This window comes from Gymnoscopelus microlampas (assembly GCF_963454915.1).
Source record: "Gymnoscopelus microlampas genome assembly, chromosome: 15".
NCBI lineage: Eukaryota > Metazoa > Chordata > Actinopteri > Myctophiformes > Myctophidae > Gymnoscopelus > Gymnoscopelus microlampas.
Window position 1 is genome coordinate 7,247,612 of NC_139952.1, and position 22,204 is coordinate 7,269,815.

The following is a 22,204-nucleotide window of genomic DNA, read 5'->3' on the forward strand; positions in this document are numbered from 1 at the left end:
ATATAAGCAACAATAACACACGCAAATTGTAGAAATTTGACTGACCAACACACACACACACACACACACACACACACACACACACACACACACACACACACACACACACACACACACACACACACACATGGCCATATCATCAGGCTGCATAATGCCTGCTGCCGATACGATCCGACACGAAACGGAACCGTTATTCATTAAATTGTTACGCTGGATCAGAGCATGAATGGAAGCCAGCCGGGGGTCCAGATCTACTCGGAGAACAACAGTTAGACCCCCATAGGCTATACTACACTTGTAGATCGCCTCGACATCTGCTGCTCTGATGTAATGCTTAGGCTACTAACCTAGGCTAGAAACCACATTATACGCACGCTACATCGTTTCGATAACCGGAACCCTCGCCCTAAAACACGACTGCCCCCATTTTTTCCCCTGTGGAGCTCTCAGTCCCCCAGTGATTCTTGTATGCTTGTATTTGTTTTACTGAGGAAAAAGGTTAGAAATAAGGTTAAGTTTAGGCATAGTTTTACTGATGTTACATTTAGGAATAAGGTTAAGTTTAGGCATATTTTTACTGATGTTACATTTAGGAATACGTTTAGGGTTAGCCATGCATAGTTTTACTAAGGTTAAGGTTAGGTTTAAGCATAGTTTTACTGAGGCTAAGGTTAGGATTAGGAATACGGTTAGGTTTTTAGACATAGTTTACTGAGGTTACCCCGGGGCGACTGTGATTTGGGGCGAGCGTTTTTGGTATTCCATGTTTCACCATTATTTCAGATCTGCGCTCAGCAGCAGCAGTTACACTGTCCCGAAACGAAAGCAAACATCATCTGTGTAGTGTAGACAGACACCCAGCGAATAGCCGAATATAGCCACAACAGGCCAGCCCAAATAAGCTGAAAGATTAATGCTATATGTTTCAACGATAACACATCATGACAATCGCGTGTTAACATGAAGGAATAGGGACATATTAATTCAGGTTATTATCGGCGTCTCCCGGCGACATAATAATATTAAAGCCTACGTGAAACAGAGGTTTACTCTGAATCAGAACAGTAGCCTAATAGGCCAGCCCAAAAAAAAATCATATTAGTCTCAACAATAACACCACTGACACTGTGTGCATTAACCTGATCGGAATGAATTCAGTTATAACCGGCGACATCTAAGCCAGAGGTTTATTCTAAACGATGATCAGCAGCATCATCGTTTAGAATTCAACACTTCAACAACAAAAAGACATATATAGCTAATTATCATAGACATATCTAGGCTACACAGAAGCAGAGGTGTATTCTAAAATGATGATCAAGCAGGATCATGATCTAGAATTTAAACCTGATCTGCTTTCTCAAATTATGGAATATGAAATCAATGCCTTACCAGTCATCAGCGCCGTACAGATGAGGGCCCTATATAGGTATAGCGGTGGCTGTGGTGGCCTGTATGCCGCCGTTCTGAGGTGATCTGTGCCGTTAAAAGCCGTCGATCAGTTGGTCCCAGTGATGCTCTCTCTCTCTCTCTATCCTCCGCCTCATCTCCTCCCGTGTTAAAGTTGATGCTGCAGTTTCACGCCACGCAGAGCAGCTCCCTACTATGCGTGGTGTGTGTCGCCCCACGCACGCCGCCACCATGCACAGACCACGCACACAGCTGGGTGGATGTATATATGGATGGATCGGATGGTATGGAGTGGATATAGAGAGAGCCATGCATTGCATGCACACACTGGCTCCCATCCACGCATACATTCAGCTGGGTGCTGCTTGCCTGCTTGGCACTCGATCGCCACCATCCCACCCTGATACCCCGCCCCCTAACAGCCACTACAAGCAGTGGTGTAAAGTAACTAATTACATTTACTCAAGTACTGGTCTATACGTATGATTTTCAGGTACTTTTACTTTACTGGAGTATTTTCAATGTTCAGTACTTTTACTTCTACTCCACTACATCTCAGAGACAAATTACATTTAGGCTACTCCACTAGAATGATTTGAAAACTTTAGTTACTAGTTACTTTTTAGATTTAGATTTGTATTACTTAACATACATTAACCACTTAATCTCTCTACATATTTCGAGCTATTTGAAAATCTGCCAATCTACATTGTTCTACATTGTGTGATCTACATTGTGAGCTTGTACATCAGCTGTTTTCATACATTTCAATACATTTGTAAACTTGTGAAATATTTTGAGGTCAATACTTTTGTACTTTTATTAAAGTAAATTCTGAATACCAGACTTTTACTTGTAACAGAATATGTCTACATTGTGGTATTGATACTTTTACTCAAGTAAAAAGCATGAGTACTTCTTCCACCACTGACTATAAGTGCTGTGGCATTGAGAAAGAAAAACAATAGCCCTATCTTTATTCTCTGGGGTGAAAATGTTCTATATTGTTGTTGTTAGAATAAGTGTTAAATAGCTCTATGTTGTGATAGTCATACAGCCATAGAGTGTTTGTTCAGTAACAGGAGTCTCCCTGTCTCTATAGCTCTTTAAATAACATACTAGAAAAATGTCCTCCTTGGAGCGCAGATCCCCGCCAGGCAGGGTTGCCTACCCAGGGCTTCCTGTTACAGCGCCGATGAGGCCAAATTTGAAACATTTATGCTGGTATTTCTTCCTTGACCTATAGTGGGAATGTGCATGGAAAGTTTCACTGCAATCGGAAGCTGTGTTCAATATTTGTGGCCAATTGTAGCCAATCGGAATGGAATATGAAATATCTGACGAATAGGCCTTGATCACTTGACTACAGGGATAATGTGGAGGGTCAAAATCTGTAGGAGTAATATATATATTTTTGAAAGTGTTTAAGTGTTAATAGCAAAAATTGCTTCTTCCTTGGCATTGCAAAGTTTCACACCAATCGGTCCAGTATTCGCTTAGCTGTTCACAGACTGACAGACCGACGGAGAAACAGACTTACAGGAGTGAAAACATAATCCCTTGCCTTTTGCCGTTCCGGCCTGACGGGGATGGATGAATGATACATTTTCAGGATACCAATGTCATCCAATCAGGAGAGAGAACTCAAACAGAACACAGGATAAAAACATGAAGAAAATAAATGAATTGGAGCAATATACAATTTAAGCCGATAGCCTAAACGGTTCTCTTTCCTGATTTGCTGAAATTGGTGACCCATCTGAAAATGTAATTTATGTTTACTAAAGAGCTGGAGAGACCCCTGCAGAACTAACACTCTAGCAATGGTTTCTATCAGAATATTGAGCTGTAATTCTATTTTTTTATTTTTTTATCCCACGATTTTTGTAACCCTTTTTTCCCCCGGTGCCAATTTCTAAGTGATCCTGGGCGCTACACTCCCCTCACAGCTTAGGGAGGCCAGAGCCGAGCTCATGTCTCCTTCAATGCATAAGAGCCAACCGGCCTTCTTGTCACCTGACAGGGGGGAGTTTCCCCGGCAGGACGTAGCGTGTGAAAGGAACACGTTACTCCAACCAGTTCCCTTCCCCTCCATCAGGCTGTCATGGGGGAGGCAGTATAGTGACCACGAGTACTACATGTTTTTGTGAGCTGTAACTTTTTAACAAAAACAAAACAACCAAAACAAGTTTTGTTTTAAGCAAAACATCTCACTTACGCCTTTAACTAAGTCAGACCAGGTGCAGATGTCATAGTGCCAAACTCTAAGTCTATTCAATTAATACAAAAATAATAATAATCTTATTCTTAACTCTACTCTTACCAGTACCTGTGCCTATATTCACACTTGACGCTTGTTGCTGCTACAACACCTATCTCCCCACAGGGAACAATAAAGGTCAATGTTACTTTATCCAGAGAATAGTGCAGACACTTATAGCCTTAAGTAAGTTTAGGATTAATGTTATCACATTGTAGAGCAGCTTAATGAAGACTGCTGGGGCTCTGTTATGTGTCCCAGCTCCATTTAGCTTGTTTTTGCACCTGGGTTGCCAGGTTGCTTCCAAGCCTGCGCTCCAGGGACCTGGCTCTGTTGACGGACCAGGCGGCCTCACGGGTTGGGCCCTAGGGTGTTGCACCAGAACCAACCAGGGTTATTATAGTTGACTACAACTAAATGAAACAACTAAAACCAGAATTGGGAAAAAAATGACGTTTTAGTTAACTGAAAAAAGAAAGAATTAGGCAAAAAAATTAAAAATTAAAAACTAACTGAAATTATTTTGTGTATTTACAAAACGAATTAAAGCAAACTAAAATGTCCTCATTTTTAGGTCTTCAAAACTTCAAAAGTAGCAAAAAATTGCACACAACGATGCTTGTAGATCAGCTATTTTTGTTATTTGTCTGACCTGGTTGAATGTTGCCCCAGAGACTAATCCATACCTTACAATAAATGCAGGGAATCTCTGTATGTGTACACATACGTGCGTATATACGTACGTATGTACGTCTGTAATCCACGCATCTTGAGAACCGTTTGAACGACTTCAAATTCGCCACACGCGCACACGACCCGAGGGACTGCAGTGCCCGGTATCAAGTCGGTTGGATAGACAGTGGTCTTAAACCACCAAAAGAGGCTCTGGCCGTGGCCCAAATGAACCAAATTCCCCACACCTGCCATTTGATTAGCTATAGTCCACTTTTCACAGTCGGTTTGCACACTTCAGACATTCTGGAGAGATCTCCATATATGGGCATAAAAGATAAAAGGGACACAGGCAGACAGACAGATACAGAGATCTCCATACATCGGCACAGAAGGGACACAGACAGACGATTGCAATGGGTACTCTGACAACGGGTATGACGGGTAATCCATAACATTCTCTATTTGCATCATTCATCATAACCGACGACCCGAGGGAGTGCCGTGCCTAGTATTGAGTTGGTCGTGTTCTGATAGGCGGTTGTCCAGAACCGCTGATACAAACGATATGCCCATTATGCGTGCATGCCCATATACTGTATGGGAATGACCAACTTGGGTTGCATTGCTCATGGGACGGCCTTGCACGCCGTGCAGGAACCTATTTGACCAGGAGCACGCGCAGGCACACGCATAGATTTAAAACAACTTTAAATTCACACCTCAACAAAGTTTACAAAGGCTCCTGACTCACACCAGGTGGATTAGGAATGAGCCTAGATGCATATCAATTGTCCATTGTGTGACAGGTAGTGTACGTCACGTCATTAAAAGTGCAACTACGTTCCAATTCAGCATTGCAACACTGCCCGAGGGTGTGCGGTGCCCGGCGTCAAGTCATTCGTATAGGCTGTTGTCCAGAACAGCCGATCCTGCACTCGACGCCGGCATGCCCATAGGCATATATGGAGATCCAGTTCCACCGATCCAACCGATTTGCCCATATATGGGCATGCCGAGTCGGTCGGAAACGTGATTCTAGCCTATCCGAACGGCTTGGCGTTGGGCATCATGTTTATTCTCAAAGAGGATCACTTGCAGTTCTGGGAGCGGCTCAAGGACCGCACAGCACGTGTGAATGAGCCAGATACAGGTATTGTCAGTCAAGTGCTGCTTGAACTGGAGGGCCACATTGAGAGGCACAGCGTTACGATGACCCACAACTTGGGTCTCCCTGAGCCTGATCTACTTCACGTTGTGCTTACTATTTCCCGCGCCATCCAGCACCAGACAGAGCACAAACATACCGGAGCTTCAGGCTCATATCGCTGAAACCGAGGACCTTCTCAATGACGAGCAGTCATTTTGTCAACACAACGATGGAGAGTGTGGAACAGGGACTTGGCAAATTGATGTCAAGTGGTGGGACTGGGAAAACATTCACATTGTCTCTCATCCCCCACAATGTCAGAGCACACAGCAAAGTATCACTTGCAACAGCAGCAAGTGTCATTGCAGCTGCCCTCCTGCCTAAAGGGACCACCTTCTATAGCAGGATCAAGTGCCTTCTCATTCTCACTGACGCTACCGCCACCGGCCCAGCATAACGGTCGATCAGTTATTTTACTGTGAACAGTGTGATAACAGTTTCAATCAGTTAGGTCACCTAAAGAGACCATCGGTGGTCACTCAGGGTTGAGTAAGACTGTCCTTCTTGGTCCTTGTGGATCTTCAGGTGAGCGAAAAAGACAATGCTTGAGTTGCATACTTAGGTGCAGTGTGGGCAGAGGTTAATCTCTCTTTTCTCAGCGCTTGTCTTCAGCAGCATGGCGGAGGTCATTATTATACAGTGCAGTGCCTTCATGGACATGTCTTCTTCAGGTCTCTCTGTTGGTTGTCCTGTCTTCCTAGGTGTTAAGGTCTATGTGGCTCTTTGGCGATGTTTAATTTATTATTTTCCTTGTAATTTTTTCTTTTGACTTCGGGGCACATTTTCCTATGACAAGCTAGGAATATAGGACTTGTTTAGAAAGGCGGTAGTCCGGCATACGGACAACGTGACCAGTCCATTTGAGCTGGTGTTGTGCGATGGTGGTAGTGATGGTGTTGGAGCGTCTATCCTCCCGGGTGATCCTTAGGATTTTTCTGAGGTACCTCTGATGATGTGCCTCAAGTGCCTTCAAATGCGGGGTGGCACTGCTGTTTTGTAGACCAGGATGTTTGTCTTGGCCTAAAGGTCGCGGTTATCAAATACCCTATTTTGTCAGTCTTTCTCAGTCAGTTAAATGGTTTCATTTGTATACTCTCAGAGTTACAGACCCTGTCAGGGTCCATTTGTGAATTGTCAGATGAGTGGAAGAGGGGGCTGGCCGAGCATTTGCTGATGTACCAGGATGTCTTCTCTTACGACAATATGCACCTCACGGATGAGCGCCGTTTCCGGATCAGCTTTTGCTGAAAATAGCAGATCGCCAAGCTTTACAACGCGTCGCATTGCGACGCGTTGTAAAGCTTGTCGATCGGCTATTTTCAGCAAAAGCTTACCCCATAATAACAGAAAACAGAAAAGAAACTAGCATAGAGCCCTGAGGGACTCCGCTCAACCATAATTTAAGTTTAAGTGGTTAAGTATGCATGGCAACGGCTTGTGTTGTGTGTGGCGTCAGACCAGAGCTCCAGGTCGGCCTATTAAGGTGTGAAGATGCCTTTGGACAACAAAATAATTTAATTAGTTCAATAGCTTAGTTGCTTTAGGATTTAGGATTTACATAGGTAGTGATATACCAGAAAAAGACTAAATAGAAATAGCTATATCGATCGTTAGACCTTCATTGATTGGAAATTCTCGTCGCTAGAGGAAGCACAGCGCTAGAGGAAGCACAGCAAGATAAGTAATATAAAATATTCATACAAAGAGTGATATAGAGAGAGAGGGAGGAAGGGAGAGAAAGAGAGAGCATGTATAAGGCCAAATCGTCCAGCCCCAAAATACATACGAATACTACCAAATGCGACGTCCGCTGCCCATTGCTGAGACACTGCCACATCCGCTCTGAGGCCTGTAAACAAATAACCAGCCAGAAACAAGGAGACACAGACGAACCAAGGTCTTACAGGTTTACCAGGACTTTAACCCAGCCAGTAGACAATGGAAAGAAAACCCACATCTGTAAACAGTGTGACAAGAGTTTCAAGAGGATACATAACCTGGAGACGCACCAGCGCATCCACACCGGAGAAAAACCTTTCCACTGCAAACAGTGTGACAAGCGTTTCAACGTGTTAAGTAATCTAAGGAAACACCAGCGCTTCCACACCGGAGAAGGGCTTTTCCATTGTCAACATTGTAACAAGGGCTTCGTTCAGTTAAGTCAGGTGGTGACACACGAGCGTCTCCACACTGGAGAAAAACCTTTCCAATGTGAACACTGTGACAAGAGATTCAACACCTTGAGTGAGCTTAGGTTACATCGGCGTCACCACACCGGAGAGAAACCTTTCCACTGTGACCGGTGTGGCAAGAGTTTCAATCGCGCGGGTACTTTGAACAAACACCAGCGTGTCCACACCGGAGAAAGACCTCACGTCTGCGCACAGTGCAACAAGAGATTCAGTCGTACGGACAGCCTGAGGATACACGAGCGCGTCCACACCAGAGAACAACCGTACCATTGTAAACAGTGTGGCAAGAGTTTCAGGCACTTTGATGGCATGAAGTCACACCTACGTAGCCACACCGGAGAAAAACCTTTCCACTGCGAACTCTGTGACAAGAGTTTCAGTTTGTCGTGCACTCTGAAGACGCACCTACGTATCCACACCGGGGAAAAACCTTACCATTGTGAACAGTGTGGCATGAGTTTCAGACAGGTAGGCGGTCTGACGGGACACCAGCGTATCCACACCGGAGAAAAACCTTTCCTCTGTAAACATTGTGACAAGAGTTTCACCCGGTTGGGTAGCCTGGCCAGACACCTGCGCGTGCACACGGGAGAGAGACCGTACTATTGTACATGCTGCGCCAAGAGTTACAAGTCGTTGATCACAATGAAGGCACACCAGCGGCTCCACACCGGGGACAAACCTTTCCAGTGTAAACGGTGTGACAAGAGGTTCACCCAGTTGGGTAGTCTGACCAAACACCTGCGCACGCACACGGCGAGAGAGTCGGGTCGCAGAGGTAACAGTTCCAGCAGAAAGTTCCAGACGACTTCCCTTCCCCCGGGGGCCACATTAGCCTCTTCTTCCTGGGAGATCCCGATGCATTCCAAGGCCAGCGTGGAGATATAATCCCCCCTCCCATCCTGTGGCCTCCTCTCAGTGGGACGAGAAAAACCTTACACCTGTAAACAGTGAACCAGGAGTTACACCAGTAGGGTTGCGTGTCAGAATTAGGTACCCATACAAATGAAGGAATCAAATTGGAATCGATATAATCCTCTATCCTAAATCCATTGTTGTAGTTACTATTCATAGATAGTGTTTCTTAAAGGCAGGGTAAGTGATATGTTTTGTTCAAATAAGTGTTACATAGCTATATATTTACTATATATTGTACTATACTACTGGATATATACTATATTCTGATAGTAAGCATTGCTATACAGTTTCCCTGTCTCTACAGCTTTTTTTTAGAAAACAGAAACTTAATTTTCAAGTCGGGATACCAAGACCACTGCTGTTGTTTTAAACCAGTGATTCTCAACCTTTTGAATTTGAAGGACCCCCACTTTGATATGCATCTAGGCCACGGACCCCCAGTTGGTGCAATCTTTTATTTTTTATCTCTGGGACCCAATCAATTAACACTGAGGATTTCAATGTGTTGATTGAACTCTGAGAGTGTACAAATGGAAACAAATGGACCCTTATGGTCCATTAGCTTGCATTTCTGCATTATTATCCCATAAGGCCCCATTTGGACCCCTGGTGGTCCCCAGACCACGTTGAGAACCAGTGCTCTAAACCAGTGGTTCTCAGAGATCTTTCAGGGTGCGACTCTGAAAAATTGCAGATCTACAAGCTCAGCTATTTTCACACATTTTTGTTTCCTTTTCTTATTTTATATTTGACAATTTGGCCAATGTGGCCAATGTTTGGCAATTTTTTATTTTATAGTTTGTTGAGCGCTGCTTCCGGCAGTAATTTATTTTTCTATTTTCATTTTAGAGAAGGTAAGGTATTAAAAGTCCTTAAATGTCCACTTTAGAAATGTGCAGATACCCTATATGCTTATACTGCATGTAGTTGGTTTGTTTACTATTGAGTGAGAAAACAATGTTGCACATTAAGCTAATCATCTGGGGACCCCCCTAAATCATTTGGGGAGCCCCAGGGGACCCCCAGAACAGTGGTTCTAAAAAGTTTGAAAACCACTGCTCTAAACAAACCCTACACACACACACACACGCACGCACGCACGCACGCACGCACGCACGCACGCACACACACACACACACACACACACACACACACACACACACACACACACACACACACACACACACACACACACACACACACACACACACACACACACAGACAGACAGACACGGACAGAACACACAATTAGGGCTGGGCAAAATCATAAATAACAAAATGTTGTTGTTGTCTTTTTCTTTCAGCCATTTCTTAGGGCTATATCCTACAGTAGATCTGCTACCATTTCCCTCTGATTTATCACATTTTAACATTTTAGTTAATTTGTACACTCTAGAGTTAAAGTAACAATTTAGGCATTTATCAGACACTCTTATCAAGACAAGTATGCATTCAGAATAGTCAAAGTAAACATGAATTGTAGTCTATAAACAACAAGGTAGATTTATGTGACTATGTACCTCTGCATGCACCTCTTTGCCCACAAATTTGCACTTTCCCTGTGTGTGTGTGTGTGTGTGTGTGTGTGTGTGTGCGTGTGCGTGTGCGTGTGCGTGTGCGTGTGCGCGTGCGCGTGCGCGTGCGCGTGCGCGTGCGCGTGCGCGTGCGTGTGCGTGTGTGTGTGTGTGTGTGCGTGCGTGTTCGTATGGGGAATGATGCAACGAAGGAAAAATAATAATCAGTTTACAGAAACATCTTCTGATGCACAACCTTGGACACATGATCAGTGTTGTTTCCTGGAGTCACTGGGTGTTTCGGGTCTTACAACAGTCAGACACCCTCCTCCAGGCGACCCGACTGAGGCTGATCAGACCCCGGCCATGTGTCCAAGTGGCATTCTACTGCCCTCACTGCTCTCCCCTCTTCAACCAGAGCCATCTGGAGGCTTTTTCTGCCGCCTCCACGTTCGTTGCCTATGGCTCTTCTTAGGTTGGCACCTGTTATGCCCGGTGTACCGTATAGGCCTTGCTCAGGGAGTGACTGCCGAATCCTCGACTGGCCACCTCCACTGGCATATACACCTGGTCCTCCACCCGTTCCTCCGACAATCCTCCACCAGCTCTTGGTACTTTTCCCTCTTTCTTTCTTTCTTTCTTTCTTTCTTGAGCCTCCTCCATCCTCTCCTCCCACAGGGCAGTGTTAGCTCCATGCATGATCTTGTGGCCTCAAAGAATTACAAAATTGTAAAAGTAGCTGATCGACAAGCTCAAAATGCCTACCTGTAGCTACACTGTGGCTAACAACAATGCAGAGCTCAAGACCCTGATGCTAGACAGGAGGGTGTGGAGGGCAACGATTCAGGAGTCCAGAGCTGGTGTTGGCTAGTCCACACTCATCACATTGCCTTGTACCAAAGTTCCTTATTGTGCTTCAGTATAGAGTGTCTGCTTGCTGGACTGCCTCGGCCTGCTGTCCACTTCCTCCCTGTCCTCACAACAATCCCTGCCCCGAACATGTGATCCCAAAGCCTATACCACTTGTCGAAGGACGCGCTGTGATTGGCCAGTAGCCACTTTGAGTGGCAGTTGTGGCAAACGCTGGCCCCAAAACAGGATTCACGATTATTTCCCTATCGGTACATAACTCGGATGGCGCTGAGTAGGCTCAAGCGAACTTGAGCCACAAGAGGCACCACAGAGCGAGCTAAAGCGAGCAAGTTGCCGTGCCGAACGTTGCAAAGTTGCGACGTTCTGCACAAAGTTGCGAAGAGACTATACGCACCTCTGACGCGGTCCAAAACTATACTTTATCGGCAGAAGAAAATATAGCCTGCACTTGTCGGAAAAAGAGTGAATGCAGCGGGGTGATCACAGGGTGTTGGGGTCCACAGTCCAATGCTCAGCAAGGCACGTCACCAGACCAGTGGACAGGGTTTTGGGCTGTATTAGAATGTGACAACGCCCCCACCGTTGGTAGATGAGAGGCAGTTCCGTGTTCGTCACAGAAGCGGGGCATGGTTATGGCACAAGCGGCCTTGGTAAGTTTAAGTTTCGAGTCGGGAAGGATGACGGACACGTGAATCCCGCCCACTACATTTGATTGGATAAAGCGCGGCCTGCTTCCTGATCTGAAGCCACGCCCACTCTCACACAGTGTGTACACGTTCTGACGAACCTTCAAGACAGATTCCAACGCAGTGCAGAATCTGTTCTTGAGAGATTATGTGATCAGTGGAGGGAGGTTATGGAAGGTTTTGACAGTTGTGGAAAGTAATGTTTTTTTTTTTTTACAATTATTTGACAGCTTTAGTCACAAGTTACTTTGCAGATTTAAATTATAATACAAGAAAACATACATTAACAAATACATCCTTATTTTGTACGCTGCAGATCTACAAGCTCAGCAATGGTGAGCAATGTGACACGTTGTTTAGAGTAGAATTGCTACTTTAAATCTGAAGACTTCTTCCACCACTGGGTTTAGGAATCCCTTTCGGCCTGACATGATGACATCATGTGACTTGATGACATCGTGTGACTTGTTCACCATGTGTAAACATAATGTAAGTGACTACAGGACAATAGCAGCAGTGACCCACACCCCCTTATCCCCCCGCCTCCATAACCCCCACTCGCATAACCCCCATAACCCCTAATCGCCACCCCACATCCCCCCATACCCTGTACCCCCCAAACCATCACCCCTAGTCCATTTATGATCTTTTTATTCAGCAGGGATAAATGATGGCACAGACGTTCCAGCACTAAAAACATTCTTCTGTGTGGTGCTCTATCTAAAAAAAAATACTATTTCTTATGCATTGTTCAAATTGAATACATATTAAACATGTAAACATGTACTTATTTTATACTTTTAAGTGCCTGATAGCCAAGTGGTTAGGGTGTGTACCATATAGACTCTGATGCCTGACGGCGAGTCCCCGGTTTGATTCCCCGGCCCACAAACATTTCTTGTGTGTCACCCCCCTGCTCTCTCCCGTTTCCTGTCTGTCTCCACTGTACCTATCAATAAAGGCGATACAAACATAAAACTGTACAGGACAAGGATTTTAAGTTGAGTTATAGAGATGTTTACGAAGTCCTGAAAAGTGTCCTTTATTTCACATAATTGAAGTTGACAACATATTAATTAATCATCAAGGGAGGAGAAAAGAAAGGCCAGTAGGTCAATGTGTACTGTGTTTTTCTCATCTTAGCTTCTGGAAGCTAAGTTGACCACAATGTCACTTTTGTCGCTTCACTTTGTCTCTTCCAAGAACACAAAGGTCTTAAAACCACACTGCTTAAGTAAAGCACATGCCTTTCATTGTGTCATGTATTGTGTATGTATTTAGAACACATATAGCCAACTTTCCAACCACAAATGCAGGTGTTTTGATGTTACTGCATGTATTTCTGAGTATGGTATGATTAAGCTAGGTGTATAGCACATTAATACTGTATATAGACAGGACGCACTTTGGGTGGGGTCTGTTCCGCTAGAGTTTGAACTTGTAGATCAGTTATTTTTGACAAGCGACACCATCGTACTGCAGATTATAAAATGAGGTTGGTTAGAAAATCTAGAACAAAAGATACCACAAGGATTCGGCAGTGATGTCACCTTCATGTGTGGATGCTTTGGCTAACGGTACAAGCCCATTTGGTTCCATTTGTACACTCTCAGTTACATTAACACTGAGGATTTTACGTGTATAGATTGTGGTCCCAAACATTTTATAATATATTATATAATAATAATAATAATAATAATAATAACTAGAAAAAGTGCTGCCATCTGTATAAGTGTCCTATCCGTCCTGTCTGTATAAGTGTCCTATCCCTCCTGTCTGTATAAGTGTCCTATCCGTCCTGTCTATGTAAGTGTCCTATCCGTCCTGTCTGTGTAAGTGTCCTATCCGTCCTGTCTGTGTAAGTGTCCTATCCAATTGTTACAGTATCCGCCATTTCTCAACCATTTCGTGATTGTTCCCGTCTTACCTCACTCTTACCAGACTTGTGTTGGGAATGTTGGGAATGTTCTAATTCTTATGTTCTAACTGTCCTATCCATCCTGTCTGTATAAGTGTCCGATCCGTCCTGTCTGTATAAGTGTCCTATCCATCTGTATAAGTGTCCTATCCGTCTTGTCTGTATAAGTGTCCTATCCGTCCTGTCTATGTAAGTGTCCTATCCCTCCTGTCTGTGTAAGTGTCCTATCCCTCCTGTCTGTATAAGTGTCCTATCCGTCCTGTCTGTATACTGTAAGTGTCCTATCCGTCCTGTCTGTATACAGTAAGTGTCCTATCCGTCCTGTCTGTGTAAGTGTCATATCCCTCCTGTCTATGTAAGTGTCCTATCCGTCCTGTCTGTGTAAGTGTTCTATCCGTCCTGTCTGTATAAGTGTCCTATCCGTCCTGTCTGTATAAGTGTCCTATCCGTCCTGTCTGTATAAGTGTCCTATCCGTCCTGTCTGTATAAGTGTCCTATCCGTCCTGTCTGTGTACTGTAAGTGTCCTATCCGTCTGTGTAAGTGTCATATCCCTCCTGTCTATATAAGTGTCCTATCTGTCCTATCTGCCAATTATGTATTGCCATGCAGCCATTTCGTGATGCTTCCTGTCTTACCTCACTTTGACAGTATTTATACAGTATTTCATCGTATTGTCACGTGTCACGTGAGGCTTGACCAATCGGTGTGTCATATTTAGAAAGTGAAAACAATACTCTCCTGCGGAGAGTAATAATAATAATAATAAGTGTAATAATAATAATAATAACTAGAAAATGTGCTCCTCGGAGCACAAGTCTCCGTGCTATCAACTGTCATCAACTGTGAGATCAGTTTGTACTGGAATGTACTGTTCTTGATTAATCCTGTCTAAGCTATTTATATTACGTATTGTGATGACACCAGTGTGTCTACGTAATGTATTGCTCCGCCATTTCTCAGCCATTTCGTGATTATTCCTGTCTTACCTCCCTTTGAAAGAGAGAGTTCCTTAAGTTCTTGGTTTGTTGTTTCCCTATTTTCTTTTTTTTACTTTGTTTTGCCACTCTTTTTATTAAGTTGTTGTCTCTGCCTAGGCTACACTGTAAATACGCTGCCGTGACTTTGTTGGGCGGTTTTGGGGGGGATCTTGGATCTGAGCCATTGGCCAACCTTTACAATACTAGTCTACTACTACTACTACTACTACTACTACTACTACTACTACTACTACTACTACTACTAATAAAAGTTGCTTTACAGTAACAGTGAATAATTCCAAGGTCAAGGTGAAATAACAATTCATCAATAAAGAAAAAGCTGTGTGATAGAAGTGAATTTTAAGAACAGATTTAAAAGAGGACACATGCAGAGTTTGCCTTCCTGAGATCCCCAGGTAGGGGGTTCCACAGTCCAGGAGCCCACATGAGAAATCCAGACTTTGGAACCATCAGTAGGGCCCTGATCTCCAGTGGTGGAAAGTAACTAAGTAATTAAGGTGTTGTAAACAGGAATGGATTGATTTATTATTATTATTATTACCCCCATTATTATTATTATTATTATTATTATTATTATTATTATTATTATTATTACCCTTATTATTATTATTATTATTATTATTATTATTATTATTATTATTATTATTATTATTATTATCATCATTGTGTTCTTTGTTGGGAGGTGTAGGCTATATGTTTGTTTGTATGTTTAAAGGCAGTAAGACTGTGTTGACCAAATATGGAGTGTCAGCTACTGTACAAAGAGGCGGATCAACTATGAAACAGAAACTAAAGTAAGTAGACACGGAGCCATTTTTTAACACAAGAACACAACAACAGTCTCGACATTTGCACGACAGAACAAAGCAAATAAAGAACCAAAGCTTACATATTAAGGTAAGAACTTTTATTATACTACAACCACTTGGTTGTTGTTGTTGGTTCACACACAAACACTTTTTAATACACATTCAGAGAGTTCCACTTTATTACCCTCCCCCACTCTTCCTCCGATCCCCCGATCTCTCTCTCTCTCTCTCTCTCTCTCTCTCTCTCTCTCTCTCTCTCTCTCTCTCTCTCTCTCTCTCTCTCTCTGACTCTCTCTTTCTCTGACTCTCTCTTTCTCTGACTCTCTCTCTCTCTCTCTCTCTCTCTCTCTCTCTCTCTCTCTCTCTCTCTCTCTCTCTCTCTCTCTCTCTCGAAGTTATAACTTCACCACCAAATTATGTACAAGACATAGCAGAACATGTTGACCATTATGAATATTTATCTAATGCTAAGTGACATACAGACTGCTATCACTCCGAGTCACCTCGGCTAACCTTGCGTCACTTAGCCTTGGATCAAGACCGTCATATCATATGGATATTTTTCAAAATAGTCTTTGCACTTTCGTCCTTTTTGGTCCGTACATCGACATTAGGGTTCAGATTTCGAATATAATTGCTGACGCAATGGCCACGGATGTTACAATTATGTACGGGCCATTTGAAGTACCCGTATGTTCCGTATTGTCCAAGGAAAAGCATTTTAACCCGATCGGTGGACATTTTCTCATAGAGTTATAATGTATCAGCGTGCAATACACCTCTCAACCGATAGGGTCGCGCAGTTGAAAGGATACGGAGAAAATGAACACCAATCGGATTAAAATGCTTTTTATTGAACAATACGGAAGAAACGGGTACTTCCTGAGGGGCTTTACATAATTATGACATCCGGCGTGGCCATAAGGTAAGCACATTATATTTGAAATATGAACGTTTATGTAGATGTATAGGGGCCAAAAAGGGAGAAAGTACAAAGACTATTTCGAGGAAAAAAAAAAAACTCCAAGACTGTCTTGTATCAAGGCTACGCCTCACCACCAGGCTTTCCGCGGCAGCACCCGTTGAAAGCCTGGTTTTCATTGTGAATCAGTGTGATCCGGTCTAGAGTCCGCCTACTGTAGCCTCTAATTTACACTCACACATACATGCACGCACTGTTTCCCTATCTGCTCCAGAACCAAACCGGATCAACATGATCCTAGTCTACCCTTCGGGTGCGCTCCCACCGCACTTTTATTTTACCTCTGGGGCAGAATCTGCCAATGCTTTGTCAATGCAAATGCGTGGATTCCTGGTCTTGCGGATTTTTGCCAAGAATCCACGCATTTGCATTGACAAAGCATTGGCAGATTCTGCCCCAGAGGTAAAATAAAAGTGCGGTGGGAGCGCACCCTTCTGCAGTTTACTGAAAATCACCAGTGATTTTTGATTGATTGAAATGTTTATTAGGCAAAAGAATGTAAAACAACACAGTTACATTTATAATGCTTTTGTCTAAAAGGTCCGGCCAAAAAAGTCCTTGCGGGCTTGTTTCCGTTGGGGTCCTTGAATTAATTTCATAGACATAGTAGCAACCAAACAGTTCAAAAATCAACAATACAGAGGAAAAAATATATACCATTATGTACAAAAAGGCATGAGAAAATAAAAAAAATATATACAAAAAAAGCATTAGAAAATAAAATAAAAAGTATGTACAAAAAAAAGGGGAGGGGGGGGGGTCGTCTGTCTACAGGGAAACTGGTACTAGCTCCTCTTTAGGCCTCCAGAAAGATGAGTTTTTAGGGCTGTTTTGAATGAGACCAGCGGAAAGTAACTATACATTTACTCAAGTACATGTACTTAAGTAAAATGTTGAGGTACTTTTACTTTAGTAAGTAAGTAAGTACTTTACTGGAGTATTTGCATTTTTCAATACTTACAATTCCACAATACAATACTTCTAGAATCGATTCCACTGCATCTCAGAGGCAAATGTACTTTTAACTCCACAATAATCATTTGAAAACTATTTACTAGTCACTTTGTAGATATTGATTATTAATTATTACAAAACACACTACACTAACCACTTCAGCCCTATATGTCGGCCATTTGAAAATAGCCGATCTACAAGCTCACAATGCGTTGAGCTTGTAGATCTGCTATTTTCGAAATATTTGTATACATTTTAGACATTTGAAAACTTGTGAAATGGGACATTCTGCGTATTGAGTACTTTTGGTACTTAAAGTACATTTTGATGCCAATACTTTTATACTTTTAGACCTACTCAAGTATATTTTAATTACCAGACTTTTACTTGTCACAGAGTGTTTCTACATTGAAGTATTTAGTAAAGTAAAATAATTTAGTACTTTTCCTACCACTGGAAATCAGTTACTTCTGGGGAAGTTGCATTGGGGTGACGTTTTGTTTTTATTTTATTTTAAAATGCACAGCTTTAATGTCAATATGTCATTTTATTAAAAAAAGTAATGACTCTTTTGAAAGTGTTGAAAGAGTCAATCTCTTAAAACTGAATAGAAACCCACACGTTTTGTAGTGAATAAAACATTATTTTAAACATGGTAGAATATATTAATAATACAATAATACAACATCCATGTCTGACCACCGCTGTAGTTTGAGTTATTTTATAAATAAATAAAGTAAAGTAATAAGTAAAGTAATAACAGCATGGTTGTTTGATTTAAAACCCGTGGTCTGGTAGGACACCTACTGGTTGACTAGAGGTACTAAATGTAGTCTATTTACATCTATTATAGCAGATATGTTAGTGTTAATGTTTGTATAATCTCTCTATGTCAATGTCATTTTGGGAATACAGAATGAGATTACAAATATTGTTTGTATGAACACTGTTATAGACATGTATTGTCTTCAACCATACATTAATTGGTGTGTGTGTGTGTGTGTGTGTGTGTGTGTGTGTGTGTGTGTGTGTGTGTGTGTGTGTGTGTGTGTGTGTGTGTGCGTGTGCGTGTGCGTGTGTGCGTGCGTGCGTGCGTGTGTGCGTGCGTGCGTGCTTGCGTACAGAAAGTATGAACTATTCAGTTGAGGACCACTGAAGTCATGGATCATGAAAATTCTGATGACAAGATTGGCAGGTTGGACACAATTAAATCTGTTTCATTTAGCATTTTTGAGTTTTTGAGTTTAACATTGAATAATCAGAACACCGGTAATGATAATAATGATAATGAAAACAGAAACAACAACAGTGGTAATGATTATAATAATGATGAAAACGTTAACAATGTTATTCACAGCATCATCCAGGAGACTGAAGGACAGAGAACAAAGATGTCTGCCAGCAGTGATGTTGTTGTGGAGAGTGAACCATCTATGGCTCCACATGATAACTTCAACACAGTCACCAGGATCCCAGAAAACAGGTTGGACCACAACATGTTCAGGGGTTATTTATTTTTGTTTATTCCCTATATATATTTAATTATATATAATTAATTTCTTAGATATCGTCGCTGCTGGTTTTAAATCTTGTATGTTTTGGGGCGGCCATAGCTGAATGGATAGAGAGCCTGCCTGGGAAACAGAATGTCCCATTCGAGCCCTGGCAATGTGTCAAGGTGTTCCTTAGACACTGAACCCCTAACTGGTGACTGATATTGGCCGCGTTTCCCAAAAAGCTTCGTAGAGATGCTTCGTAGAGATGCTGCGCAGGTCCTACGACGGGTCTAACGTGTGTCGTCACAGGCTGCGCAGTACCTTAGCAGGCACGTAGATTTCAGGTCATGCGTGGCCTACGCAGCTTGCGTAAGAGCCTACTACACAGCTGGGACTCGGCCAAACTTACGCTCTACCCTCATTAGTAGCAGGTGGTTGTGCCCGTGCGTGCCATCCTCCCCGCCTACTCCTGGGAGAGGCATAGTTATGAGTGCTGTCCTACGCAGCAGTTTGTTACGAGCACCCTGGGGCGCTCGCAACACCCATCGTAGCAAAATAGTTCTATGAAAAACTAGTTCACACACACACACACACACACACACACACACACACACACACACACACACACACACACACACACACACACACACACACACACACACACACACACACACACACACACACATTTTATATATATATTACGGCCGGGCCTTTGCGTAACGTGCCCAAAAAAAACAGACATACAAGCTGTCAACGCACTGCGACATGCCGTGTCGATAGCTTGCAGATCTGTTCTTTTGGGTAGGGCGAGCGGCTGCAGTGCTTCGTCCTGCATGAACCCGAAGTTTACAAATGGTACTCTCACGGATGATCCGATCATCTAATAAAAATATTAAGCATATGCCAAGTTAACTAAAGGTATATAAATGCTAAACATGTTTCCTTAATTTCGAAGTTTTATAGTTAAATGTTATGATTAACATTGAATAATCAGAACGCCGGTAATGATAATAATGATAATGAAAACAGAAACAACAACAGTGGTAATGATTATAATAATGATGAAAACGTTAACAATGTTATTCACAGCATCATCCAGGAGACTGAAGGACAGAGAACAGAGATGTCTGCCAGCAGTGATGTTGTTGTGGAGAGTGAACCGTCTATGGCTCCACATGATAACTTCAACACAGTCACCAGGATCCCAGAAAAAAGGTTGGACCACAACATGTTCAGGGTTTATTTCTTTTTGTTTATTCCATATCCCACATAATTCATTTCTTAGATATCGTCGCTGCTGGTTTTAAATCTTGTATGTTTTGGGGCGGCCATAGCTGAATGGATAGAGAGCCTGCCTGGGAAACAGAATGTCCCATTCGAGCCCTGGCAATGTGTCAAGGTGTTCCTTAGACACTGAACCCCTAACTGGTGACTGATATTGTCCTTTCAATGTGTGAGGGGACGTGTTTTTTCCAGTTACTATTTATTTGGAGAAGAAGAGGAGTACACATATCCAAAATGTACCATAAAGGATCCCATATACCCACCAAAAAAAAACACAATGGGGAAAAATGAATCCCATATAGTATGTACAGTAGCCTACAATCTATAACACAAGCTATACAAACTAGCTTTGCAAATTCACAATGGGCACAACCTGAATGGTCCTTGTAATAATCAGGAATGTAAACATGGAGTGAAACAAGCAGTCAAAACAAGACAATAGTCAATATACAGGGCAGCACAGCCCTAAAGAGATACACATGTTTATACAAGGGAAGGAGAAAACATTACAACCATATTAACAAGCTGAGATCTACTCTTTCATTTAAGCCATGGGGCTCCATTGTATTTAAAGTGGTGTATGTGCGTGTCACCTGCTGTCAGTTATGTGTCCATGAATTGAAAAGTGACAGGTCAATGGATCAGCCTGGAAACTTGTAGTAACATCTGGTGACATCTAGTTGTGTAGAGAAATGGCAAATTGCCTACACAACTAGATCATCATCATCATCATCATTGCTATTGCTGATGTTTTAGTTGACAATACATTTCTGCTTTGTTTAAGTGAGGTTCACTGGTTCTTTGCAAATCCGAAGTACCCTCGAATTTGAATTGATTGTAGTGACGGTAGTGACACGCCCATGGGTCAGCCTATTAACTTTAGAGAATTTGTAATGTGAGTTACACCATTACTGTTTCTGTTAAAGGACTATACCACCATAAATACATGTCATTGTCTATTCATAGGTTCAGCCATATATTGTACTATCGAGCCAATTTTAATTGCTTCCTGTCAAACAAAAACATTACATCAGCAGGTGCTTACCAATTTCAACCTCTAATATTAATAATGACTGAGACTAACAACTGTCAATCCCATAGCTCAATGGTCACTCCCTGTTCATGAAGCTGAGACACTAGAGAGCAGTGTTACTCTGTGTAGAATGTCATACTAACATGGTGGACACAGCTTTAAAACAAACACAGCTAAGTAAACATTTGTAAACATGTGTTAACATGTAGACATTACGTTGGACCGCAACATGCAGGAGTTTAAATCCCATAGCCCCAGCTCCCAGGGGACTGATTGGCTGAGGTAGCAATAGGAAATACATCAAGATATGTCAAGTTTGCTTCAAAATACTACAGAGCCTTCTGAACAAGAGCAAGGTGACCTCATGAAACACCTGATGTCTAAACAGACAGGTTAAAAAAAACGTATCTTTCTTACCAAAACCCTCCATGTTCCCGGGCAACCGGAAGTTTTTGTTTGTTTGATTGTTTGTTTCACCCATTTGTACAACAAAGGAAGGGTGGGTGTAAAAAGTATTGAAATTGGTTCATTCGTTTTCCTTTTAATCTTTTGCCAAATACAGGCTTATATTCTTATATCTGTCTGCAAACATTAATCCTTATAATGAATAATGTTATAGCCTTATAATACCTTATAATACCTGTTGTCAAGAAATGTTGTCAATAACATTCTCCTGGGTAAGGGACAGGCGGATTTTTACAGAAGTTTACCCCCTGGAGGAAAATAGGGGAGGGTCATACGATCTTTGAGTCCAATGGAGGGTCATACAAATTTGAATGAATAAAATAGTCTTGTTTTTTTTTATACCTTTTTAGTACAGCTTTTCTGAATTCATCAGAACAGTGGTCAACGACACCCCTCCGTTTCAAAGGATACAAAGGATTCAAATCAAGTAACACCTTGGTCTATTCAGAATATAGTGGCCAGTACAAGCCTCGCGCATTCAGCAAATGACCATGATGTGTGATTGGAAGACACATAGTTGAACTAGAAA

The 22,204-nt window shown here is 42.4% G+C and overlaps 2 protein-coding genes across 3 annotated transcripts in view; one reads left to right on the forward strand and one right to left on the reverse strand.

Moving 5' to 3' along the window:
* The window catches only part of phactr4a (phosphatase and actin regulator 4a), a 369,306-nt gene that overhangs the window by 235,011 nt on the left and 112,091 nt on the right, over positions 1 to 22,204 (reverse strand). The gene's annotated exons all lie outside the window — the stretch shown is intronic.
* The window catches only part of LOC311061566 (GTPase IMAP family member 8-like), a 107,261-nt gene continuing 100,538 nt past the window's right edge, over positions 15,482 to 22,204 (forward strand). Inside the window, exons 1-4 of one of the 2 annotated variants that reach the window (XM_084080243.1) lie at positions 15,482 to 15,549; positions 18,522 to 18,592; positions 18,755 to 18,880; positions 19,983 to 20,108. In XM_084080243.1, coding sequence (XP_083936369.1) covers positions 18,565 to 18,592; positions 18,755 to 18,880; positions 19,983 to 20,108 — 280 coding nt within the window. In that variant the 5' untranslated portion in view covers positions 15,482 to 15,549; positions 18,522 to 18,564. The remainder of the gene's footprint in view (positions 15,550 to 18,521; positions 18,593 to 18,754; positions 18,881 to 19,982; positions 20,109 to 22,204) is intronic. The other variant, XM_084080244.1, reaches the window with a different exon arrangement.